This window comes from Anomalospiza imberbis, chromosome Z (genome assembly GCF_031753505.1).
Source record: "Anomalospiza imberbis isolate Cuckoo-Finch-1a 21T00152 chromosome Z, ASM3175350v1, whole genome shotgun sequence".
Classification (NCBI taxonomy): Eukaryota; Metazoa; Chordata; class Aves; order Passeriformes; family Viduidae; genus Anomalospiza; species Anomalospiza imberbis.
The window spans coordinates 25,025,445-25,052,432 of record NC_089721.1 but is presented as its reverse complement, the minus strand read 5'-3'; the positions used below and the strand labels follow the sequence as shown (position 1 = coordinate 25,052,432).

The 26,988-nt window shown below is 45.3% G+C and overlaps 1 protein-coding gene and 1 long non-coding RNA gene across 7 annotated transcripts in view; one reads left to right on the top strand and one right to left on the bottom strand.

Annotated features, from left to right (window-relative positions):
- PTCH1 (patched 1) overlaps positions 1-20,428 on the bottom strand; it is a 73,137-nt gene extending 52,709 nt beyond the window's left edge. For 4 of the 6 annotated variants that reach the window (XR_010994507.1, XR_010994508.1, XR_010994509.1 and 1 more), the window contains exons 1-2: positions 14,255-14,592; positions 12,546-12,738 (exon numbers count right to left, since the gene is read on the bottom strand). Coding sequence is in view for 3 of the 6 variants with exons in the window: in XM_068176576.1 (XP_068032677.1) it covers positions 12,546-12,738; positions 14,255-14,455 (394 nt within the window). In the remaining 3 variants the exon portion in view is untranslated. Of the gene's footprint in view, positions 1-12,545; positions 12,739-14,025; positions 14,593-20,411 lie in introns of those variants that run through there. The other 2 variants (XM_068176578.1, XM_068176577.1) reach the window with 2 other exon arrangements.
- LOC137464651 (uncharacterized) lies at positions 76-2,938 on the top strand. The gene is made up of 2 exons (XR_010994336.1): positions 76-275; positions 1,067-2,938. It is a non-coding gene; the product is annotated as an uncharacterized lncRNA (long non-coding RNA).
- Positions 20,429-26,988: the final 6,560 nt, after the last annotated feature.

Sequence of the window (26,988 nt, the reverse complement as noted above, 5' to 3'; positions counted from 1 at the left end):
GGCGGGGATCCACCTGGAGCCCTGCCAGGAGCCGGCCCGGCCCCAAGGGGACCCCCGGCCCCAAGGGGACCCCCGGCCCCGCGGGCCGCGCACAAAAGGCTGCCCCGGCCCCGAGGCGCTGATGCGATCCCAACGCCGCTCCTTCCCGCGGCATCTGCGCAGGGAAACACACATCGCTGGGAGCCACTTTCACGATTTTGTTGCGAGCGGGATTAGCTGGATTAGGGGCCGATTCATAAGGACCCCCTGCGGCTGTGAGGAAGTTTCATCACAAGGTCAGTGTGGTGTGAACTATATTCTGTCAACACCACCACTCCTTATAGCCGGCTACAAAAAATACAAAAGGGGGGGTGGGGGGGGGAAGGAGGAAATTGCAAGGGAAATATATGAATGAACAGTTTACAGCAACAAAAAGATTTACCGATTTCCCCTCAAATGCTTAAAAAGATGTGTACCCTTCAACGCTACGTTCCTTTAAAACAAGAAACCTGTATTAGTCATTTTTAATTTATAAAGAATTTAGTGGTTTAGGAGGTGGGAGGAACCTGGGGAATAAGTGTAGCAACCCACACACAAAAACCACAGAGGAACTTCTGGCACTTAGTTTAAAACGAGTCATGCAGCTCCAAGATTGTTGAACTGTTGAGATTTTATTACATTTAATGCTGTCACCTTCAAGACTATTTAATTCCTACCCCCCTAAGTGCATTAAGTAACAGAGACATTAAAAAAGGAGGGTTGGATTGAAGAAAGGAGAAGGTGAATTAAAGGGTTTTTTTGTTTGTTTTTGCTCTTTAAAGCATAATTACCCACCTTGTACTTCCCCCACCTCCCCCCCAGCAAGATTCCTCTCATCTCATCAAACATCACTCAAAGACTGCAACACTTTTATAGCTAGCATGATGCAAAATAAAATCTATAATGAAAGAGCGGGACTTTTGTTTTGCATGTGTAGTTTTGGGGGAGTTTGGGGGGGGGGTGGTTTAAGAGAAGTCCCTCTTGCACAGAACCAGGCTGTTCAATCAAAGCCTTATCTGTTATATTTCTGTCTTTCTCTTCTGTTTAGCGCATTCACCGACAAGAGAAAAGGGGCTAAAGCAATGGAGGCTTTGACCTGCAGCTGTAACACAATACTTTCGCACAGCCCTGTCGACCCCTGACATAAATTTTACACCGCAGCTGGCATTTACACACTTAACATTACCATATGTATAGCCTACTCTGTGCTAATTATGCTAATCACCTGTCTAACTCTCTGCTGCGAAAAATGGTTGTATTTAGCAGTCCACTGCCTACCAATACAGCTTACTGTGTGGCTGAAATGTACATTCAGAAGGCTCTGAATGGCAAAATTTTTCCACGTTGCTGGCTTCATTCACACCACAGAAAAATTTATTCAAGTCAACTGGTTTCGGTCCGCAACAAAAAAGTTACGAGAAAAAAGTGAGTGTGTTCCTGCCCTAACATTCTAAGTCTGCTTGCAAGCAAAATGATAAATCAATTGGTGTGGGAAACAAAAAGGGAGAAAGATTTCTTTTGCAAGCCATGTGAAACTGTAGCCTATTAAAAAAAAAAAAAAAGACAGAAAAAAGAAGAAAAAGGTCATCCTATTTCCCCAAATCTCTAGAAAGAACAGTTTAATAGATATTTACACCTGCTCATAATTCTTTCAAGTTGCTACCTTTTATCTACAGTTAGAAGTCATACTAAACATGTTTCAGGTTTTGTTTCTTGATCTTAATAATTTCCACTACAATATTACATTTTCTATTATCAACTGCTTAAACAGCATCAGCTTCTAAACAGCTAGGGCTTTTCTTCTGACTATGGGAATCCTTTGAAAAGTTAGTGAAGACTGGTGTAAATGAAATTAGAATGAGGCCTATGTAGAGAGGCAAATAAGAAAAAAGAGATACTCGCCAGAAGAACTGGTGCAATAACGTATCTTCTTTAAGTACTTTTTTTATCATTACAGAAAAGGTAACTTAGAAAGAAAAAAAAAATAAAGTTGTAATGAATAAGGGGTTTTTTTAATGCTTAGTGTCAGCAGGAAGGGAGATGTTTAACTGAATCCCTAAAGCTTATCATTCTACTGAGTATCACATTGAGGAGATTACACCAAGATCTGCATTGGGATTACATTTCTTAAGCTATTTAAATACAGTTTATCACACAAGTAAATTCCTATAACCCCCTTCTCCTCTGCACACACCCAAGGCAGCTACTGTAATTCACAGATTTATCAGACAACCAAAACGTAAATCTGATTATGGCATCACCTTTAGCAATTTCCTTTCAGGTTAGATTTGTGGAATCTTTTTTCAGCTAGTTTTAAATGCTATAAAATGGCATGTTCATACACAAAATAGAAAAATGTGCAAATAAAACTTCTATATCCACTACCGTGTCTGCATAAGGTAAGCATATTGGCAGGTAAATCATTGTTAATATACAGGCAAGGGATTTAATTAAAAACAAGAGAAGCTCAGCAATGTTTATGCTCAGAAAGTCCAGTAACATACCCAGTCGGAGTATGAGGTCAAGAAGATCCCTATGTCTGTGCCCTCCCAACTTTCCATCCTTTGTCCACTCTGCTTCCGTGTGCAAGAGATTGCTGCTCACAATAAGGTAAAGTAACACGTTTTGCCTGTCAGCAATGGCCTTTAATATTTTACTTATTACATTGCCTGCTTGACTGCATTATAAACCCTCAGCCAAGACACATCTTGCTTTCTAGCATCTCAGTTTCAGTTCTCTGCTAGTCCAAAGCACTAATTTATCTGTGTTCTTTCAGCTCCAAAACACTGCTTGTGCAGCCAAAAGCAGAAATAACACTACAACTACTGTTTCTTTCAGAGCATGTGGATTTTCCCCTTTTCTGCCTTTTTTTTTTTTTTTTTCACTAGGAGATGGACCACCCTGCTCTCATGGCACAGAACACTATTTACATTGCAATACTTGACTGTGTAATACATCTGGCATTTTTGGGCAGGATTCCTGAGCTAGGGGCCAGAAGCCCTTAAGCAATGATTTAACAGGGGAAAAAAATCATACAACTTGACTCAACAGTGCTCATTTCTAGTTTGCTGCACTTAACTTTCGATTACTGAATGAAAGGCAGAAATGCATCATACTGGTAAACAAGAGAAGACTGTTTCTTACAATTTATCTCACTGTTAATAAAAGAAGAATGTATTACAGTCTAAGGACTGAGCTTCAGCTTCAGGTATATGGGTGTACAACACTGCACATGTGCCCGCACATGAGCAAAATACAGATGTTTCAAATACACAATGATTACTTGTATAATTGAAGCTGGAATTAAGTTCAGTACAATGCTCTAAAGAAGCAGCACCTTTGAAGAAAGAATCAGGTTATGGTTCTCGTCATTCCCTTACCTCTTGTATATTTTGCTCAAGCACTGAAATAACTAAGTTTCCTAAAACCAAGGAGAATTTAAAGCCAAGACATTCATTCTAAAAACCAAAATTTAAATTCTCCATACATCAAAACATATATATGGTCAGCAGTTTCCATAAAGAACTTTTACCTCATGAAACTACTACTGCTGCCAAAATCAGTCTGTTTACAGTAACTGAGGTGATAGTAAATGAAAATAACAGAGCAAAACCTAGAACAAGTAAATTGTATTTACAGATATTAAACTAAGTTTACACAATAAAAAAAAAGGTTTTATTTTCAAATTCTGAATTTAAAACTACTCATTTCAATTCCATTCCATTTTACTGTACTGTACAATGAAAAACTACTCCAAGTCAAAAGTCACTCAATTAATAGCAAGGGTGAACATAATTTATTGTATATGGTATTCATCAGTCATACTTGGCACAATCTGAGTGGATAACAACATAGCACAGATTATGTAAAACTGGAGTAAAATATTTTCCCGTTCTCTTTAATTCATGAGCAAAGAAATGAAGGGACCATTATAACATTGCACAAATTCTCAGTGCAGATATCACACTTTAAAACACAGAGTTTTCTGTCATGAGGCACCATCTTGGGAATCTGCCACTCCAGCAAAGCATAAACAGAAGAAGGCAGAAGATGGTATGGTTTCTTAAGTATTAATGAATGTTGTGCATCTTTACTTTTCTGAACTCTGATAGGTGACTACATTCTTATAATGGAACTGTCATGCAGACCTTAAGAAGTTTTACTGATTTCTTCAGGTTTTCCCTGGAAGAGTAACTCACAAACATAAGTGGGGCAAGATTTCTTGCATACTACAAGGCAGCAGAGAGCAGAGAAATTAAAAGAACCAAAGCCTGAAATACTGAAGAAAAATAAGACAAATATTGAAGAAAATAAGGATGGCTGAGAAAATGCATATAACTGTATAGTATATACAAAGAAGAGTGAACTTCTTGATAAAATTCTGCACTCCAGGTCCTGCTGAACTCTGAAACAGAGCAGCTAGAGCCACATAGACACATACCATCATCTGTAGACAGAAAAAGCACTGTGCAAAGGATTGGACTTTATTCTGTATACAGAAGAAAACACCTGACAAGTAACAGCCTGACAAGATCTATAACCAAAATGCTGTTTTAACCAATCTGAAAAAAAAGCTAGATGTGGGGCAGAGAATTTTACAAGCATGGGGTTTTTTTTTACTTGAGTACTTATAGGTTGAAGCAGGTAATTCACAGTAATTCACTATTAAGTGTAATAGTCCTAGAGTGTGAAAATGAGAACATGTTCCATTATACACCAAAAGGAAAGTAGTTGCAGACACATCAAAACCAGCATTCTAGTGGACACAGCTCCAATAGGTCATAGGGAGGTCAGTTTTTAAGGAAAAATCCAACTGAAATATAAACATGGCATTATGGAAACCAGACAAATCTCCCACAGCTTTGTCCAGCCAGCACTAATCTAGGCATCAGCTGTAGTGCATAATCTAAATAAAGGGATCAGTTGGTTCATACACCTGGAAGTTGTCATATTTTGGAGCCTCTTAACAGTTATGTGTAAGTGCAACATTCACTTGGATGTAAATCTGTTGAATGGTCAAGAAGAGTTATATGCATACACTACATCATATTATGACTTTCTGGGGAACCACTGAAAATATTATGTAATGACAGGGCTTGGACCACCTCTTGCCATAAAAAAAAAAAAAAGAGGAAAAAAAATAATGAAAATCGACAGATTCAGGGTGAGCAGATCAGGTTTATCTTAATGCATTCTATGCTGAAAGCAAGCTCAAGCTCCCATGGCTTTTAGAGTTCATTCTTTTCTGAACCCACTGGCTGCTGGTAAATAATGAGGAAGGAAGGCCAGTTCTCTACAAAAACAAGCAAATAAACATAAAACCAGGCCACTTAGGAGGTGACAAGAGCTGGTTGTAAGTAGGGCCCAAACCACTCACCACCACATCCACATAGCACCACAACTTCAGTAGCAGCCAGCCCTACAGCTGAGTTAGCTCTTTTGCTTACCTAGGCTTCCCTATTCTTGCTCAGCAGCAGCAGCATGAGGAAAAACAATAAAGCAATGTTGCTCTCAACTATTCTATTTCACTCCAGGACTTCTGTACCAAAATCTGCAAGCTCTCCGGAGCTACAGAAATGCCTTCAAATCCTGTTCATAAGCAGCAAAATCCCCAGAGCACAAGATGATACTCAAAGCTCAGAAGAGGAGGACAATGGCAAAGCCCAGGTGCCGCCCTGTTTAAATACACATTCCAAAAGAGAAAGAAACAGATCCTTCCAAACAGTGATCTGTAGGGCACATTCTGGCAGGGCACTGGCAACACTGTTAAGTTTGGAAATAACAATGAAGATTAATTTTCTCCAGCCTTGAGTAAATTAGATGTCTCTGAAGTCTGAAAGGCAGAAGGAGCCATGCAACAATACACTTACAGCTTAGAGGGGTGACAATTCTTTAGGAGGAGCTTCTCTTTCCCTTCCCTGAAAAGGCTAACATAGGAGCACACTGCTAGCTTGCTCTGGCTTTGTACCTGGATAAGGCCTGGTCACACTAAAGTCATCCCAAGTTCTGCCACCACATTCAGTGAATTCAGGATTTCACACTCTACCTTTTTAAAGACCAAAGAATGGTCACAGGTAATACCGTTATTAAAACTCTTACAGATAAAAGAAGAATTTTATGTACTGAACCTGCAAGGATTTTTTCATGTACAAGCTTTTCATCAAGGAACACCAACTCTGAGCAATGATGTGGATGTCTGTCAAGATGGAACTTAACAGAGGTCTCCAGTGATTTTTAATTTAATAGCAGGCTCTTAAAAGATGACCATCAATTAAATGTACATATAAGTAAAATCTTTAAACATCTTTTCCTAAGAACTTCCAATACACAGAAGCAGAGGGAGTTCAAATTCAAAGGAACATAACACCCACTGCCCTGATGTTTTTATCCATAAATATCATGTAAGTATTAGAATTTGATGTTCCTTTTCAAAACAGTAGTATGGACTGAAACACTTTTGTGCTTTATCAGTAAACATTTAAATAAACATGCTGCTCAGATGACCATCCTTCAGCTATCATGTGGAAAAAAAGAGATGAATTAAATAATCTTACTGCAGTCAGACAAAACAGTGGCTTGGAAATTTTCCAGATGAACACCTTTCAATATGCGCTGAGGAATGCAACACCGTGTAAGACAGCATTCGAGAATAAGTAAGCTCTTAAGTCATCTGATTCACAGGAAACTAATGAATTTGGTGATGTGATCAGAGACAATGTCTTGACTGCCACAGAGCCTGCCAACAACCGTTGTGACAGACTGAAGAGCAGAGTAACTTCTGCAACTTCTTCTATACCATGCCAATGTGGTGATGCAGGAGCAAGCACATCTAAAACAGTACTTCCCTGCTGCTGTCCACAAATGCATATGCTTGTGGGAGAAAGGAATTATACTTGACTGTGTCAAGTCCTGCTAACTGTATTCAAACTAAGCATGTTAGTTCAGCCCACTTATATAAATTTATCTCCTTGAAAAAACAAATTCACTAAGATCTGTTCCATTACTATTCTTTTTCGTTTCTCCAAAGAATACTAGTGTAAAGTTACCTGGTGCCTTTAGGCAGAACTTAAGAACAACTTTTCTCTCCAACTGCACTAAATCTTGCTGGGTTAAGAAAACTGAGACTCTACGGGAATAATACTGGTTCCTCACTCACATGACTCACACACTTTCCTCATTTTCACCTCATTCTTAAGTTGAATGGGTAGATTAATATATTTTAAGAAGGGTCAGACATAAGTACAGTAGAGCAACCTGATTTTTATCCCTTAAGAGAGAAAGGAAATAATACTACACATAGCCCAAATCTTGACTTACAAAGTATTCCGGCTGTACACACTCAATCCTAATTCACTTACAATTTGAACACACTCACTTTATTCCACATATCTGAACTGAAGTATGCAGCGTCTGAGGCATTCTCTACAAGATGTCCTACCTATTTGTATTCTCCATCCTCTTCCTTCAAACTGGCCTAAAGAAGGAGCTCTGCATGTTAGAGTTCAGTTCAAGATCACAAAGCTTCACAAAGCTTTGTGGAGAGGGCACTTAAGGAGGCAATAGTTTGACTGAGCTTCAGCTAGTGCAAAAACTGAAGAAAGCAAAAACAGAAGGGAAGAACAGCATGATCTTCGACCACTTAAGGAAGAAAGCTAATGAAAAAAATGAGGAGAAAAAAATCCCAAGACAATGATGACATAAAATGAAATACTAAAGCACAAGACTAGGCCATCTCCCCCATTATAAGCTGCTCCAATTAACATCGTTTAAGGCATTGCAGTAGCCAGATTTCAAGCTTCATTTAACAGAACCTTTTCTGGAGCCACAAAACTACCTTCTTTCAGAAGCAGAGGCTGTGAATTTACATGTGTGACTGCTGTTGACACACTGGGTCTTAGACTGCCTATTTAGAGTGGTAGCAAATAAACATACCCAGTTATGAGCATGATTTCTTTTCCATCCAGAGCACTTTCTAGCTATGAATGGATGATTCTAAAAGCACATCTGTGTCCAACAAAGTTCAGTCACCGAGGAAATCAATGCAAAGCCTTTTTTTCTCTGTGTGTGTACAATGTATAAAGATGCTAAGCAGTCTCTACAACTCCAAGATGCATGGACACCCACAAACAGCAGTTCAACTCAAGCTGAATAACAGAACTGCCATTAAAATGCCAGTCCGGAATTTGTCTGCCCTGGTAGACAACCCCTTCCCCCCAGCACTAGCAGCAAGATATGCACATGGGGATGGTAGATCTGTTCATGTGCTGAAAAGATACACGTGTATGTCCCAGGCAAAGACAACTGAGAGCAAGTCTACAAGACAGCAACAAAGATGGAGCCACTCTGCGACAGAGAGTAATAACTGAAGTACTCTGAACAACAGCCAAAAGAGGACTATGTTTAAAAGAAACCCCAAAAAACAAAAAGCTTCTCTACAACACTTAGTGGCAAGAAACAAGCTGAGAGTAAAGCCACTTTGGTATCAGGAGGCTCAGAGAAGGCTAAGAATGCTAGCATAAATTCTAAAGGAGGAAGACTACTACAGGAAATCTGAAAGAATTATGTTTTGAAGATCTCTCTTGGAAGGTTTGCCTACGAGGTGAGCTTCTAAACTCATGTAAATATTTCAACCATAACAGCTGCAGGGTCAGACTACTAATCATTTAACTTGGAATGTGCATGGTCTTAAAATCCATTCAAAGTTCACTTCACTGTTTGTTAATTAATTCTGTTATGGTTTTAAAGCAACCATTTACTTCCTGCAGACTTCAGTGCTATATTATGTTCCATGGTATACAGAAACAGACCATATCAAATTTGTCTCTTTAAATACTGCCAATTTATTCAGCAGTAATAACTGCAAAAAGTTTCAGTAGCAAATCAAAATTGTTACTTGAAGTATATTTGAAGTATACAGCACATGTATACAGCACATACAAGACAGTCCAGGGATCAGGCCTAGCTGGAATGGGGTTGGGAAAGGCAGGTGCTGCTTGACCAATCTTATCTTCTTCTACAACTTAGTGGATGAGGGAAAGGCTGTGGATATTGTCTACCTGAACTTTAATAATGCCTTCAACACTGTTTCCTACAGCACTGTCCTGGAGACACTGGCTGCTCATGGTTTGGACAGGTGCACTGTTTGCTGGGTTAAAAACTGGCTGGATGGCAGGACTCAGAGAGAGTTACATCCAGTTGGTGGCCAGTCACTGGAAAGGCTCCCCAGGGCTCAGTGATGGGATAAGTCCTGTTTAATATCTTTATCAATCATTTGGATGAGCGGTTCAAATGCTCCCCCAGTCAGTTCCCAGATACCACCAAGCTGGGTAGGAGTGTTGATCTGCAGGAGGACAGGAAAGCTCTGCAGAGGCACCTGAACAGACAGGATTGATGGGTCAAGGCCAATGGTATGAGGTTCATACCATGTTCTACAACATGAAGTGCCAGGTCCTGCCCTTCAGTCACAACAGCTCCATGCAGGACTACAGGCTTGGTGAAGAATGGCTGGAAAGCTACCCTAGGAAACAGACCAGGGGGTGCTGAGCATGAGCCAGCTATGCCCAGGTGGCCAGGAAGGCCAATGGCATCCTGCCCTGTATCAGCAACAGTATGGCCAGCAGGACTAGGGCAGTGATTGTACCCCTGTACTCAGCACTGGTGAGGCCAAACCTCGAATTCTGTGTTCAGTTTTGGGCCCCTTGCTACAAGAAAGACATTGAGGTGCTGGAGCAAGTCCAGAGAAAGGCAATGGAGCACAAGTCCTATGAGGAGCAGCTGAGGGAGCTGGGGTAATTTAGCCTGGAGAAGAGCACACCTCATCCCTCTCTACAGCTACCTGAATGGAGGATGTAGGCAACAAGTGACAGGATGAGAGGTAATGGTCTCAAGCTGCTCCAGGAAAGGTTTAGATTGGACAGCAAAAAAATTTCTTCACAGAAAGGACTGTGAAGCACTGGAACAGGCCACCCCTGAATTACCATCCCTAGAGGTATTTAAAAGGTGTTTAGATGTGACATTTAAAGGCATGGTTCAGTGGTGAACACAATGGTGCTTGCTTAGCAGTTGGATTTGATGATATTACAAATCTTTTCCAACTTCAACAATTCTATGATTCTATATTTGGCCAGCACTGCCTAGTTCATCCAAACTCACAGTAAATGAAAGGTAAAAGGTAAACTGAGACAGCTGTTTTAATAAACAGGACAATTCAGCCACTGCTTCTTCGCTAAGAAACCTTGATCTAAAGAGTCCCTTACTGTACTAACCTCCATGGAAGGTACTTTAAAGCTGTCAGGACCAGTTCCATGTAAATGCAGAAGAAAAACTTTGGTGCTGCTTTGCACTTCTGCATAGGAAGAACAGAACTTTCTGTGCTATCTGTTCCTGTCTCTGTTTCATCTCAAAGTCTCAATCTGTACTCCTGTTTGTAGTTTAGCAACAAAAATATGCAATTGCTATCTGTTAGGTTTAATTGTACAACACCGTGGTTCATGAGCAGAACATTTACAGAGCCTCTACCAAGAAAGCACATTTTAGCAAGCTCTTTTCTGTGAATGGTCACATAGTGCTAGAATGGAAAAACTAGAAATTACATTAAATTTAATCCAGACTATTTTATTTCACCTTAATCTGCTAGCTTTTGCAGGTTAGTTTTGAAATGCAAGGGTTTCTAACTGCAGAGTTTTAATTTCTTTTCAATGAAAAAACTAAACTAAATAGATGTGAAATTACATAGGTCAGCTCTGTCTAACTAGCTGCATTATTAATTAATCTTGGCCATAAAAACCTCAGAGATTAATTTCCGATAGATTCTATACAAAGGACTTTCCCCAGCTCCTTCCTCATAACATTAATGACATGAGAAGAGACCTGTGTAGCAACTGTTTTGCAAATCCTATTTTTTTTCCTTGAGAATTGTATTTTTACTGACAGGCCAGTCACTGAGGCATCATCAGCAGGTAGTTTATTGATATTACAAGGCTACAAAAAGCAGGTGGCATTAATTGAATAGGATCACCATTCCAAGCAACCGAACACTAGTAACATCAGGATAATAAACACAGTGGAGCATGTGGGATGGAGCTGCAATCACATCAAACACAGAAAAGCAGAAACTGACAGAAGAAACTTCTCCACAACAACCTCACAGTGAGTTTGGAAGAAAAATTAATAGTGAAGAAAAACAAGATTCACAGTCATTTTCATTAGTATTTAAGCTACTATAGTTGGTGACCAGTGCAAACTCTGACTGCACATCTCTGCCCACAGATGGGACCCAGCAGTGCCTTGTTCTGTTTCTCAGACAGAACTGTTGGCAGCAGATCTCATCGTATTTTGAGCTCCTGGACTACACTACATGGACCAAAAAAGGATCACTATTTTCCACAACAGAAAAAACCAACACCTACTAAATGACTAGTGAATCCAATCCTGACCCCAATACGGCTGTCATCTGCAAGAATGGACTCCAACTCTATATGCTCTAATTCACCTCGGGCAGGAGAGACCACCTTCAGAACAGGCACCGACTTTGTTTGCACTCAGCCTTAGCTTTTCCACACAAACACGTACAGAGAGCTATTTAGAAATGATTACTTATGCAGCCTCTCATATTAACTTTTATAAGCCAAATACTGCTGCAAGCTACTTTGACATAAACCTAGAGTAGCAATTGCTGCAGACAAGGAACTCTGTTTCCACGTCGACCCAGCAGCTAACGGGGAAAAGTGATCCTTAATAAACAGTATTTTTCCCCCAGAAAAAAAAAAGAAAAAGGGGGAGGAAAAAAAAAAAAAAAAAAAGAGAGAAAGCAAAAAAAGAAGAAAAAATACCACCAAGAGCTACACTTAAACCCCAAAACCGCGGCAGCCTGGAGCCACGGCTCTCAGCGCGGGGTGCGCCGCCCGGCTGGCTGCCCCACTCCCTGCTCCGCTTCGCCTCGGCTGCCTTTCTTTGGTGGTTGTGGGTTTCTTCTTTTTTTTTTTTTTTTTTTTTTTCCCCGCGTTCTCTCCCCCTCCTATTTTTTTTTTTTCCAGCGCTGAGCCCAGCGTTCCCCACAGCTGAAAGCTGTCCAAATCCAGGACCACACACAGGCTCCCGCCCCACCGCGCCGCCCGCCCCTCCCCCGCCGCAGCCGCGCGCACTCCCAAAATGGCGGAGGGGACGCCTTCCGGCAGCGCCGCCGCTTCCCGCCGCCGGCGGGGATGCGGAAACCTGCCGCCCGCAGCTCGCCCGCACTGCGAGGCGGAGCAGAGGCAAGGGCACGGGGTGCTGGAGACAGGCTGTCCCGGTGGCCCTCCGCTGAATGCACGGCCTGGCCGCCGCCGCCCCCCGCGGGCGCAGTAGTGGTACGCGCCGCCCGGGGCTGCGCGCCCCATCTTAGTACCCGCCTCCCGCCCCGACAGCCGCCCGCCTTCCCCGCCGGCGGCCGCTGCTCCCGGGCATGCTGAGCGGCCCTGGGCAGCTCTACCCGGCCGGCCAGGACGGCAGGGGCGGCAACAGAAAACAGGGACACCCTCCGGGCTTACCTTCCACCCACAGCTCCTCCACGTTGGTCTCGAGATTAGCTGCCCTTAATCCTACAGCGAAAGCCCCAAATATCAGGAGGCCGACAACCAAAAACTTCCCGCAGTTTTTCTGAATGTAACAGCCCAGTTTAAACAACAGTCTCTGAAACTTTGCTCGCAGCCACAGCGGCGCTTTCCGTCCCGTCGCCTTCCCCTGCAAAGCAAGAAGAGGTCAGTAGTTGCGGGCTGCGGCAGCCGCCAGAAGTGGGGGGGAGCCCCCCAGCCCTCCCATGAGCGGGACAGCTCGTGTCCCTTGGGGCGCGGTCCCCGGAAAAAGAATGGAGCGCCGTGAACAGCTCTAACAGGCATCCTGCCAGCAGGGCCCTTTGCCCCGCGGCCCTGCCGAGCAGCCACCCTCGAGCACGCACACAGGGACAAGATGTACCTGTTGTCAGTCATCCTTGCCCCAGACCAACACGTGGGTTTGGGGGTGACAACACTGCGTCGGCCCCCTGTGCTGGCCACCACCATATTCTTCTCTTGCCCGAGGCATCGCCACCAGCTCAGGCTGCAAAGCATTCGCGCTGGCAAGACCCGTGGCTCCAGGGAAGAAGGAACCACTTCCGAAGAACCTCAACAGCCACAAGAAAGAACAGTCCCTTTTCTGTTCTCCTTGGAACCCCAGAATGGCTTGGAGGAGAGGCGGGGGGATTGTGTGACAGACAGTGGGGTAGCAGTGGCCGTTTCCCCCATTCCCAGCTCCTAGCAGGGGCTTGGTGCTGAGGCAAGACCCACGTGGTGAGCAGCGCTGTAACATCTGCAGTAATTCATTTCCATAGAGTTTGGAGACGCTGTGTGATCTGAATTAGGAAGTAGAGCAGCCATCTGTAAGTTACGACAATATTTGTGAACGGAAGAGGGCAGCCACATGGATTTTTTTTCCTCCTCCTTTCCCTCTTCTTACAAAGCCTAGAAATCCGCTCCCTGAAGTGAAACCATCCCTGAAGCAAGGCAGCTTTTGGAGATTGTTTACTTTGAACATTTTTTGGCCGGCGGAGATTGGCGGCTGGGGCTGTCCCCCCCGCCCCGCCTGGCCCGGCACCTCTTAGTCTTTCGCGGGGACTGGCGCGGCAGGGTTAAGGTGTCAATTTGTTTACGGCCCTCGCTCCCCCTCCGACCGCCAGGCAAGGGAGAAAACCGGTGCTTTCTTTGCTGGGGGACCCCGTTCTCCCACGGCAGTCGCCGTCTCGGCGCTCGGCGGAAGACTTCACAAAAGCCCAACTTCTGCCAAGTTTCGGCCGGTTTCTCCCCTGTTCCGGCCGGGAGCGGGTGCTGCCGAGATCGCAGGGCGCTACGAGGGGATGGAGTAGCAGAAAGGAAGCGGACAGAGAGAGGGGGGTAGCGGGAGAGCGGGCCTGGGGTTAGCCATGGGGAGGCCGGGATCGAGCCGAGGCTATTTCGGGAAGTTTTAGGAGAAGTGCTTCGCAGCACAGGCACGCACCAGGGCAGGCACAGGCGAGCAGGGAGGAAAGGAGGACACTCTCTCCCGCACTGAAGAGTCACAGACGTCCCTCTCTTTTTCCCAGCATTTTATTGGTGGCCGTTTCGTTTCCATCTCCTCCTTCCACCCCCACGAGAAAACACACCACCTCCCTCCTCCTCCCCCGCGGAAAAAGCAGCACTACCACTAGAGTGTATCTCTGGAAAAAAGAGTGAGAGATTGAATGCACCTTTGAAATCTGCTCCAAGGCGAAAGCCGCATCGCAGTAGCTTGGTCGCTGCAGATACTCCCGGTCAGGCACCGCGGCGCGCCGATTCCCTCCAGTCCTTCGCCGCCTCCCGCCGCCGCTTCTCGGCGCCCGGCCGGGGTGGCCTCCGCCGCCCGCGCTGCTGCTGGTCTCCGGCTCCGACGCGTTACCGGCCGAGGCCATGTTGCCGCCTCCGGCGGGATGGAAGAGCTGCCGCTGGCGCTGCCGCGGCGGGGCCCGGGGCCCCGGGGGTGCGGCGGGTCCGCGGGGGGCTGGCGGCGTTGTGGGCCGCGGGCTGATGCTGCTGTTGCGGGGGCTGCTGCCGCCGCTGCTGCCGCTGCCGCCGCCGCCGCCGGGGCTGCTGCTGGGGCTGCTGCGGCGCGGCCGCCTCACGCGGGGCGCGGGGCGGCGGCTGCCGCCGCGGCCGCTCCGGCCGAGTCGCTCCCCGCGCCTCCCATTGCCACATCGCGCGCGGACCCCGAGCTGCAGGCGGTCGCTCCCCGCGCCCGGCGAGGGCGGGCGGACGGGCGGACGCGACCCCCGGGATCCCCCGGCCGCCGCGCTATCCTCCGCTCCCGCTGAAATCACCTACTCCGCCCGGCCTCCGCTGCCTCCGGGAAGCCGCTGTCCGCGGCGGCGCTCAGCGGCGGCGGCGGGGCGGCAGGGCGGCGGGCCGCGGCTGCTCCTGCTGGGCTGCCTCGCCGCGCTGCACCATCCTGCTTCAGGGCCGGGGTGCTTCCCGCGGGCCGCGGGGCCGGCGGGGTTCCGCGGTTGGCCCCGCCGCGGCGACGGGCGGGCGGCTGCCTGGCGCTCTCCCCCGGTGTGTGCGCGGCAGCACCGAGCTGCAGCCCCTCGGCTCCAGAGATGAGATGAAGAAGAAAAAAAGAACTCTCTCCATTTGGATAAAGAGGAGGAGGAGGAGGAGGAGGAGGAGGAGGAGGGGTGGGGGGGTGTGGGGGGAGTATGAGTGGAGAGAGAGCGAGAGAGGGAGGGAAAAAAAAAGGGGCTGAGAGCCCGCCCCCGGGGCTGTCAGATGGCTTGGGTTTCTGCGAGGTGATTGGCTCGGGGAGGGTAGAAATTACTCAGCAAACATGACTATTATTAGCTGCTTAGCAACAGCTCACCAAAGTAGAGAGACCACCCAGGCCGGCAACTCTTGTGTGTGCATCTCCAGCTTCAGGGGGAGCCTTAAAGAGATCCAGTCTTCTTTGCATGCAATACTTCCATTAAGGAATGCCTTCTCCCTCTTTCTTCTTCGTTTTCTTTTCAAGAGCGTTACTCCCCCCTCCCCTTACTCCCCTCCCCCGACCCCCGTCCGGGATGCTTGCAAATACACGCACGGAACTTTCTCGCCAAGGACATACAGAAATACATTTTTCCCTTTTAAGAAAAAGAGAGAAACGAAGAAAAAGCAGCATTAAACGATTTCTATAGGCCTTAAAATAAAATCCTTTTAGAGGCACCTTGGCCTCGAGCTGCATCAAATACTGGGAGGTCCGAGCTGAATTCCCAGGCTTGCAGGAATAATGACAGGGTGGTGGATACTGCGGTGGAAAGTGCCAGATTTTTCTCCCCCTCTCTTTTTAACTAAAGAAGAGACTTAGTTCCTTGCAAGAAAACCACTCCGTCCAGTTAGAAAAACACAATGAAAATTTAACACTTAAGAAATTTAAAGCCGCGCGGTAGCTAGCTATTTCAACTTAGGACTCATTCTTTAACTGAAACCTGAGGAAAGCCAATTCTAATGTTTTTAGTGTAAAAGTCCATGAAACGCAGCCTGCCTGGCCGCGCTAAACTTTTCTCGAACTACACACGATTATTTACTTTTTTAGCACCGCTTCTCCGCGTCTCTCTTCATTGAGACTCGGCCATTAATTGCTGCCTCTAGAGCGGCGCGCGTCCCCCACAGCCCCGAGCTCGAGCCCCGGCCCGCAGCGCGGCTCCCCGCGGAGGCAGCTACGGGCCGTGGCGGACGCCCGTGGGCACCAGGGCGGGCGGCAGCCGACAGCCCATCCCTCCGCCCTCGGCCCGGGCCGGGGAGGCGCTCTGGGGGGCTGCCCTCCTGCAGGACAGCTGCTGCATGCCTGCGGAGGAGCGCGGCTGTAAAGAGTTCGGGAGCTGGAGGAGGATGTGGGAGAAATGCAGCGGGGAGGGTCATGGGGACCCGAGGTGAGAAGAAAACCCCGTGCAGCCCCTGCTCCGTGCGGTGCCCGGCTCGACAAACCCGCAGGCACTGCGCACCTCTCCCTTCAGCCCCGCCATGCGTGTACCTGGGACAGTGATCCTGAGCAAAACCCCTGAGCCCCCTGAGGTCACCGCAATCGTCCTCCTCCCCTCGGCAGGCTGGCGACTTCTCTTAGCGGGCCCGTCCCGGCGCCGGCAACGCGGGCTGGCAGCGTCCCGGGAGCCAGGGCCGCCGGCGGGCGCGAGCTGCGCGCCGCACCGCACCGATTTCTCCGTGAGACTGCCTAAAGGCACCAACGGTAAGGGCCTTTCAAGGGCCATACCTGCCGGCTAGGGTGTCTCTTTTTCCTTTGATTTCATCCCAACTCCGTTTTTTCCTACTCTGGGAAACTTGTCTCCGTGAAGGCCCTGTCCTGTGCCCCGCACAGGACTCTCCAGGAAGGCTGCTAGGAGCAGCAAGCTGTCATGCACGCACACGTAGGTGCATACGTATGGGAGAAGGAAACCTGAAGCGGTTGCAGCTGGAGGCTGTTTTCTGTTTGAGGGTGAAACCTGTAGCTGGGGTGCAGTCGGCCACCTCCAATTCAAGTTTCCACTTGGGAAAGTGACCATCCATCTAGCTAGGAAGTGATGTGACAGTACTTCTGCAAGTGCTCAACCTCACCGTGTCTGATCGGGTAGCAGGGCAGGGGAATGGAGAAAGAAGGGATGGGCACAGAAGCATTTTGGTTCAGCGTCCTGGTAGGCTCGAAAACCAGGGAAGAGTGTCCTTTCAAGAACCTGGAATCCCCAGCACTGTCCTACATGCCTCCTGCCTGCTAGTCTTCACACAGTAGCATAAAGCCCATTCTCACTGCTGGTTCCAAAACTCTATCTGAAGACTCAAATTTAACAAGCATTGTCTTAATCTCCCCTCTCTCCCTGTGGTCTGGAAGGATTTTTTTTTTTTTTTTTAAAGCATACACAAGAGATTAATTACTGCAGAGATCTAATTGGCCTTGTTTCTGGGATGGGTATGTGTATGTATGTTGGGGTTTTTTTCCCCTCAAGGAAGAAATGTCAGTGTAAAAGTCTCCACTTGGGTGGTCAGAGCAGTGGCTGCCCCCAGTCTGCCTCATAGCTGAAGCCTGCTTGCTACATTCCTGGCAATAAAGTTGTTCCTAATCAATCTGCCCTTATTTACATTTGTAAGCACTGCTGACTTATATGCATGCCCTGAGTGTGCAACTGCTCCTCCACACCAAGGTCTATCTCCATCATCAACAACTCCAAGGGATCTCTCAGATTTCTTATCTAGGACATGCTATGTGGTGAAGGCCTAAGAAGTTGTCTCATGTAGAGAGGCTGCAATCTACAACCATTCATACATGTTCCTTTCAATGCCTAGACAGCCCAGGCTGGTGTACGAGAATTTCAGCCTTGACTTTAGTCGTAGTGGCTTCATTTTGTAATGCTCTGCCTCTTACATACATTCCCTTTGTATTCATAACCCCTGATACTGTGGAGCACTTCTCTAGCCAGGTAGGGGATCAATCCAATAGAGATTAACAATGGGTAACAGATATTTACAGTGATGTTACTTTAACACATTTTTTCCAGGTTGCTCTTCACCTGCAGACACCCACCAAAAGCATTTGCACTGCTGGAGCATCTGATTACCCTAATAAAGAAAAGACAGGAATGAGGCACAGCCACTTCGGGTTCCTTTTGTATGGTTTACAAGAGTGGTAGAAGACCGACTTGTGGGAAGATAATCAGATTTTTTCTATTCCCTCAAATTTTTTTTTCTCTCACACAGGTTTGCATTGCACAAGTGCACAGGTCTGTCTCGGCCATGTGCTCCGCCCGCACACCTGATTCTGGCTATGTCAAATGATTACAGTCACCGGTTCTGTAGGACAGCCTGAGCCTCACTTTCCTTTTCCACTCGGAGTGCCGTGCTGGCCACCGGACTGGTGGGGGTTGCCGTCGGGGGGCGGCGGCGCGCAGCGGGGAGCCGCTCCGCGGGGCAGCACCGCCGCTCAGCGCCCGAGCCTGGGGAAGGAGGCGGGCGGCGTCTCCCCCTCCTCAGTCTTGGAAGAAAGGGAACTGCTCGAGCCAACTTGTCAAAATAATGCGGCTAATTAGCCCTGATCTCCTTTAATGGAAAGCTGCTCTGCACGCCACAAAGGAGCAAATGAGGGATCTACAGCACCAACCCAGGAGCTCTGGCATTTTCTTCTGCGGAGGGCTGTGGGGAAATGTGCCTCCAGAGGAGTCTCCGAGGCTTTTGGGCTCTTCCCCCACAGCAGCGGACTCCCAGAGGAGGACAAGAGCGCACCGGGAGCTGCGGAAGACAGCGGATGGAGGAACAGCCCGCTCTGTCCAAAACCACGAGGACATCCCAGCCCTAGCAGACCTTGGCATATTCCACGAGGGGTTTTACCTCTATAAACCCAAGTAGTCTTCAAATCAGATTCTTTTCCTGGCAAAATGCCCCGCCACTTGCGGGACATTGATGTGCATTGAAAGGGGAAAGTTACGCTGAATCTTTTTTAGCCAGCCTGGACAGCACCGGGTCTGTGTAAAGATAGAGCTCAAGTTTTGCATGTGCCAGAAGGCAGGGCATTCACTTCCATGATCTCTGCCATCGGGCCTTGAAGAAAAAAAAAAGCTGAACAACACAATCTCTTTGACCCACTGCTGGAGCAACAAATTTATTAGAGATATAGGCGTGAGAAATGAAAAGGAAGTAAAACAATTCAGGTTCATTGTATGCCTTTCATACTGCTAATCCGGTTTACACATCACGCCTACATGTCTCAATAGGGCTTTATACACTGTGGCAAAGGCAGAACAAAATAAAAGGTGTGTGTGTGAGTGTGTGCATGTGTATGCATGTGTGTGTGAAATAAGGATAAAAACAGAGAAGTCTAAGACGTTTTAATTCAAAATTGGCTGCCAGTTTTATATCTACAGGCTCTTAAAATCAAATAGATTTTAAAAGATTTCTTCTCCTCCCCTCCCTCCTCAGCCCTAATATTTCTAAACAGCACTACCTGCTGTCCAGATACAATGTCACATCGGACACACAATGCCCCCAGTAGTCGTAACCAGAAACTAGATACACCTATGAGACTGGTGCTGAAACAAGGATAGATTATTTAACCAGAGCTGGTAAAGGCTATCTGGTTAGGAGCTGTGAAACACCCTCTTTGGCTCCAGCACTTCTTTTAAAACCATCAGACGATATCAGATGTCTCCCCACTGCCCTCCGCACTTTTGCCTCCGCCAGGGTGAGATCTGTCACTGAACATCCCCCCACTCTCCGGTCCCTGGAAGCAGTGAGACAGCACGAACGAGACCAACTACAGCAGCGCTGTACTGGTCCTGATGTTGCCTGGTACCAGCCCCCCGAGAAATACAGTCCTGAAGCTGGAGGCTGAAGCCAATATTGACTTCAACCTAAGTCGACCCTTGTCCTGTAGAGCCTAGCCCCAGAGAAGTTTTGCTGCCCACAAGGCAGCTTGTTCGGAGCAGAGCTCACACAGGAGCGAAATGCAGAGACGGGGGACCTATTTGTCGTCCTTTGCGGCACTGCAGTCACCTCAGGAGCCACCTCCCATCAGCGGCGTGTCCTCCGCGCATCCCTACCGCAGCTCAGAGCCACCTCACGGCCAAGCCGGGCGAGGAGGAGCAGCGCCGAGGCCCGGGGGAGCCCAGCCGCCCCTGTTCCACACCAAGCCCCCGTCACACCCCCCGGCGCCGTACCTCGCGCTGTCGTTCCCGCTCGGGCCGCACCCGGTGCCCGGTCGATAGCCCCGGCCCCCGACACCGAGAGGGAGGCTCCCCCCGCCCCCTCCGGGCCCCGGCGAAGGCCCGTGTAGCCCCTCCAACACCACCCTGGGCCCGGGCCCTGTCCGCCGGGTCCCGCGGCCCTGGCCCGCTGTTGCCCCGCCGAAGGGAAGGCACCTACCATCGCTGTCCTTGCAGGAGCCGCTCGGGGAGAGCCGTGCTGGAGGTGTGGGTGCGCCCTCATTCACTGGTACTGGGGGCTTAAATGAAGCATCAGCTTTTCTTTTCTTTTCTTTTCTTTTCTTTTCTTTTCTTTTCTTTTCTTTTCTTTTCTTTTCTTTTTTTTTTCTTTTTCTTTTCTTTTTTCTTTCCCTTTTTAGTTCCTTCCTTCCTTCCTTCCTTCCTTCCTTCCTTCCTTCCTTCCTTCCTTCCTTCCTTCCTTCCTTCCTTCCTTCCTTCCTTCCTTCCTTCCTTCCTTCCTTCCTTCCTTCCTTCCCCCCCCCCTCCCCTTTACGCCAAATGAACTGAAAATGTCAAAAAACAACCCTCCTAGGTTGCAGACATTCTGCCGAGTGCTGGAAAGCCTCACAATTACATGCCTGTTTCTATTAAGCAGCTCCATCGTCCTCTATGTGGGTGGTCTGGCTCTCAATAGGCAGGACCTGTCAGGGTCACGTGACCGACTCGCGAAGGTTGCCACTTTACAATAAACTTTAGGGAAAAAAGCCGAGGAAGGAAGGACGGGAGAGCCCCGCAACACTGACCCCGCCCCGCTGCTCCCCCCAGCAGCACAGCTCATCAGAGCACGCGGGTCTCCTTCAGCCTCTGCCTCCACCCCTACTCCCACCTTGGACGTCGAGGGGAGGAAGAGTGGGAAAGGTACCAGGTTGGTGGAATGCGGTTTACTTGTCAAAACAAATACATAGTTGGATAGGTAGAGAGAGGAGAGAGAAGGAGTTTCCTTTTGGCTGCTGAGCGCCCCAAACTGCACCAGATTTAGTATGTTTGTTCCTAAAACCTTTATGCCCGTCCTGCTCATTTTTGGTAGAATCCACTAGAAAGGCATCTTTCAAGTGAAACAGGGCAATGCAAGAAGTTACCACCAATGAATAATTCCTGTATGATACTGGGGAAGACCACAGTGATTTTATTTTAAAAGCAATATTTTCTTGAATAGTTACAAGCAGGATATACAAGCAGAAATTTACTACTACTTTTTTGGAGCTCGTGATGGCTGGTATTGTTACAGAATCTGAGACTACTGTTGTCAAGTGTTGCTCCTGAATTAGGGCACAATGTAAGGAATAGATTACCTGGTTTTGGAAGACTGTCACTCATTGTTTATGGATGACCCTTTTTCTCTACTCAGTAACATTTGATTTATTATTAGATCTGGAATCTCTAGAACATATATTGAGAATAAAATACATTCTACATTGCTGCAGTCCTGTGTCCAAGTTGCCCAGATAATTTTGTTTGTGTTATGTTTTGAAAATGTACTTCATGATTGGGTTCAGTGATTCACATGACTTTTTGGAATACTTCTTAGCCATATTTTATATCACTCTACTGTTAGATAATTCCTCTAATATAATCAAATAATGTGTATGTTACAGTCATGTGTTCATTATCAACAATATAAAAAGATTGTATAAGAAAAACTGTTATGAAACCTCTTAAAATCCGATTGCATTAAGCAGCCTGCACTCCACATATATGATCTGCATAAAACCAGGATGGGTATCAAAATAATGAGTAAGAAGGACATTTTTTTTCCCTACAGAACTTACATGACAGGGGCTTGTGTCAATGACAAAGACTTGGAAGAGCATGGGAAAAGACATTTTACAGGATTTTAAAAACATACATGAAAAACATGGAATGGGAGGGAAGGGAAACTGAGAAAACTAACCCTAGACTAACTTTGCTGCTGAAGACCAAACATCCTTCCTCTAAGCAGCACTACACTTCAGTGCTTCAGTTTTATCCTGTTTTATTCCCCTTTGTTCCTATATGGATAAAGACCATATTTCAATCCAATTCTGTATTTCTCTTCTGAAGCCACTGTTGAAGGTCTTCAACTAAAGCTGTTTTGGCTGCAGCTATGGGGTGGTTCTGCCAAGAAAACCGTTCTGAACATGTGACAAGTTCATCTTGTCAATAACCATGTGTTACACCTCTGTTTGAGATGCAATTAGACAGACAGCTAAGATTAAAAGAACTGTCTCCTAGTCTTGGCCAGTCCAGACAGCCTCATGCCTGGATAACTGAATCTTGCACAAAGCATCTGCAGATCTGATCTAAAGCAAAACAAGTTTCTGAGTTTTGTTTGTTTGTTTGTTTTGTATAAAAACAGTCCCTTATTACTCCAGTCCTGACCCTCATTATCAAGAAAATGAGTATCATGTCCTTAAAGGGCATCACCCAGCACTTTAAAAGCCACATTGTTTTCAGCTATAAGCCCGTTCTTCTGTGAAGCAGAAAGAAAGGAGACACTGTGTTCATTTACTTTGTTTACTTTGTTTTCATTTGGTATGGAAGAAAGCACAGCCATAGATACAAGTCTGATTGTCCTTTGCTACTTGTGTATCTTCTTTGCTACATGTATCTTCCTGGCAGCTCGTGATACAAGACACCCTGTGAAAAGAGATATTAAAATGGCAAAATGTTCTCCAGAAAACCCTATTATCAGAAGTGTTAGACCATTTGCTTCGTCCTTTTGCTGAAAATAGGATTGGTTCCTATGATATTCCTGGAGGATGGTTGCCCAGTCTGGCCTTTAAAATCTCCTTCCACATTTTTTCTACTCAAACAGTAGAGAGTATGGTTCTGGCTGTTGGAAAGGTAGTAATATTTTCTCAGTATCTAACCCAAAATTTCCTTTTCTGTAGTTTAGACATATTGCTTCTTTTCCATTTCAGCATTGATAATAAAATTTATTTCCTTTCTCATTACATAAAAAAGAGATAGATTATACATGTCTTTCTTTACTCTTCAGGCAATTAATTCTACCTTTCTCCACTGGTATATTTTCTAAAGCCCTAATGAGTTTTACCAGTCTCTCCGTGATGCTCCACAGCTGGTTCCAATGTTGTGGTATGACGGCCCACACATAGAACCTCTCCCAACAGACCCTAGTGTGGAATTCACCTTATTTGTAGTTGCGGTATTTTTTTGCTTGTTCTCACAATAGAAGTCACTATAATCCCCAGATCCCTTTCTGCATTATCCTTCCCTGAAGTCTTCCCTTTAAACATGTCTGTATGTCACTGGAAAACACTTCTGTTACACCTTTATGTACGATATTCAGCTGTTATGAAGTATCATTATTTTCATATCTGCTTTTCCTTGGTATCATAGTGCAATAAAATAAGAATTCCAGCAAAAAATTTATCATCATTAATGAGCACATTAACACCATAACTCTGTTGGGTGTTTTCAGAAAAAAATAAGCTTGTTAATTTTGCAAGTGAACTCAAAATTCACTGACTTAATTAAAAAATATTGCTAAAAAGTTTTTGATAGAAAGTTTCTCAAAGATTAGTAAGTATTAGAGCTCAGCTATTAGCTGAGAAATTATCCCATCTTTTGTAAGACCTCAACAGCATATGATTTACATGGCTAATTCATTGACTGACAGTTTAGTTCAGAAAGTCACATCAAGGGTACAAGACCCAATGGCACACCAAGGATTCCTACCATACCAACAGAAATATAGAGCTGAAGAAAACTCTGCAGAAAATAAATAACTGGGTCTTTAAATTGCATTCTCACGCCACCCCTGGCTTGATATGTGCTTGATAAACCTGAGAAAACTCTTAGGTCAGCTTTGGGCTAATGGCCATCCCTGGCCAAAGAAGTTTCTCATGTTTATTGGTGTAATTAACCTAGCACATATGGTTTCTGGTGTGTTCATACAGGAAATACAGAGAGAAGGCAAGTGCCAGAAGGCAAAAGAGAAGCAGGTCTTCTGTATCATCTCTTCTCCATCAGTCTCAAAGCTGGAGCTATGAAATTTCGTATATGTGTGCCAGTGTATGTGACCTTTGTTGATCCTACACATCATCCTAAATGTGGTGCAAAATATCTCCATGGGACCAAAAATTTCATGTGGTGCAGAAAAGTTACAGAAGGAGCACCGTGTGTCTGAGTAGTTGACAGGAATTTACCTGGATCTAAGAGACAGAATCACACCTTGTACCTAGTGAAACCATGGTAATTAATGAGAGGATTCATGATTAGGAGAAGGTGTTGAAGTGTATACCAGTCTATAAACATCCTGTTTCTATGGCAGCATTTCTCTGTTCTGTACCTCTCTGTGGAGAGTGACACCTCACCCAAGAGAGTCTTGGAATCTGGTGAAAAATCCTCTGGGAACATGAGCATTAGTGGCCATGGTAAGCCATGGAACTCTGCTATAGTTTTGCTGACAAGTCATTCCTACTTGTCTGCCACATGAAGAAGTGTTATACAAGGGCTAAACAATCTACTCTTCTCTCTGTAGTGCTTCCTAGAACATTAGTGATTACCAGGACTGAGATGATTCCCTACGCCATCACTTGCTACTAACCATATTTGACTCCACCTTTAAAACTGAGTGAGAGTTGCATTGGGTTGTTGGGGTCATACGTGGTAAAAATAAACCCAAGGGTGGTTAGGTGGGTTGTGGTGATTTTCTTTAAAATAAATTGGAAAAGTGGAATAGTTGGGAATCTCAGCAAAGTCATTTATACACAAGTCTTTCTTCAGCTCTGAAGCAGAAATAACAAACTTCAAAGTTACATGCATGTTAGGAACAGTGCCTGTGAATTTTATTATGTTGAGTTTAATTAGAAATGAGAGAAAAGGTATTTAAACCTCTGGAATAGAGAGGAGTTAAGAGGTGCTATCTTCTAATATAGTTGAGAAACAGGAATTTATTGCCTAGGGAGCACACAGAGGTTTTTGGAAGGAGCTGGAGAAGAAAATGGAAGAGGGTTTTTTATGCATCTTATATACACACTTAAGTATGCCCTAAACCCTAAAGAGTCCAGGATTTCTAATGTCTTCCCTTAATATGAGTTTCAGCTCCCAAGTGCATAATTTGAAGGGAGTTTTCAATAACTGAAGGGCTTGTTCACCCAAAAGTTATCCTTTTTTCTTCAGCTATACAAGCTGGACTAATAAAAAATAGTATCTCTGCCTTTACATCTTCCCATTTTAACAAACTAGCAGCTCAGTTTCAAGGAAGTCCAGTGTTTCTGAGTGCCAAACTGCTCATCAGGAAGTCTAGCATTCGTCTCTTTAGGTTTTTAGTTGCTTGTCTATAGATGTCAGGACAGAAATCTGTCTTGTCCTTTCCTGATATATTTAAGCCCTGAGGTGTAAGAATTGTTAGATTGCTCTTGACATTTTATCTTAACTAGGTTAGCTATAGGGTTTTTATGCCCAGATACATGTGCCTCAGTATCATGGTGAAGCTGTGTTTTGTATGGTTTCTTTGCCTTTTCATTTTGTCAAGTACTTCTATGTTCCTTTGGGGGAAGGACAGCCAGTTGGCCTTCTCTACTATATTTAATGAGGCTGGGTAAAAATATTGCATTGCAAATTGCAACCCAAGACACTTTTATGGTAGACTATATTTTCTCTTAAATAACAATGGAAAAAATTTTGCCTATTATTTTGCAAAGCAGGGAAGGAATGCACAGAGCAATTATTTCCCTCTTTCTCCAAGAATCATGCATCACAATACTTTTTTTTTTTACATTTATCAGTTTTGTTTAATTTATTAATGATGTTATTTACTATAAAGTAAATACATAAATAAAGTCTTAGCACCCACTATGCTATTACACTAAGTAAATATTTTCTCAATGTGTGAATCTTGATAGAAACATCTGTATTAGTGATGTTCAGTGATGTGCTATTAAGAATTCTGTACTCATCTGTAACAAATTGTTTGGACAAGCAGTCTAACATTCACAACTCAAAGACACACTTGTGAGTATTTATGAATCTATGTTTAATGTTTACTAGTGTTTCTGTATATTGTCTTTATTGCTACTAGTGCCATTGTATTCTCTTTGAAAAGAGCATGATTTTGTTCTCTGGACAGGTGGCTGGAGCTTTGCAAATGGCTATTTCCAGCTTGTACTGGTAGTAGTGAGAGCAGCTCTTCTAGTTCACTAAAGACCTATGACTTATATTCTCTTTTCATGCACAATATTCTTGATTGTGGGAAATGCTTGATTTCCTCCACATGCTGCCAACAGCCCCTCTGCAAACAAACAAACAAACAAACAAACAATAATCCACTTTAAAATCTCGGGACCGTACATAGAAAAGTTGAGTGTTCATATCCAGGTAGATATTAATGCTTCTAAAATACCTATGTGGTGGTAATTTTTTGTGCAACAATTCTGTTACAAACTGAGGCTATGTGATATTTGGATGAAAGAGCTTAGAAAAATGCAGACTGTTAGAATCATGGGCTTATTTCCAACTTCTCTGAGAATTAATTGCTCTTGAATAACATGGTGCTGTTGAGTTATTCAATGGAATTCTTCCATCTGTGTGTGCCTTAGTCTTACAAGCTAATTGAAGAGTTCATTGCTTGTTTTCAAAACTAACAAAGCACTCTGACCTGCTCATGGATCCTGCAAGAGCAATAATTCTGAATATTGTATTTTTTCTTCTTTTTCTTCTATTTTATTTGGGGTTTGGGGTTGGGTGTGGGTTTTTTTTTTTTTTTTTTTTTTTTTTTTTTTGGTGGGGATTTG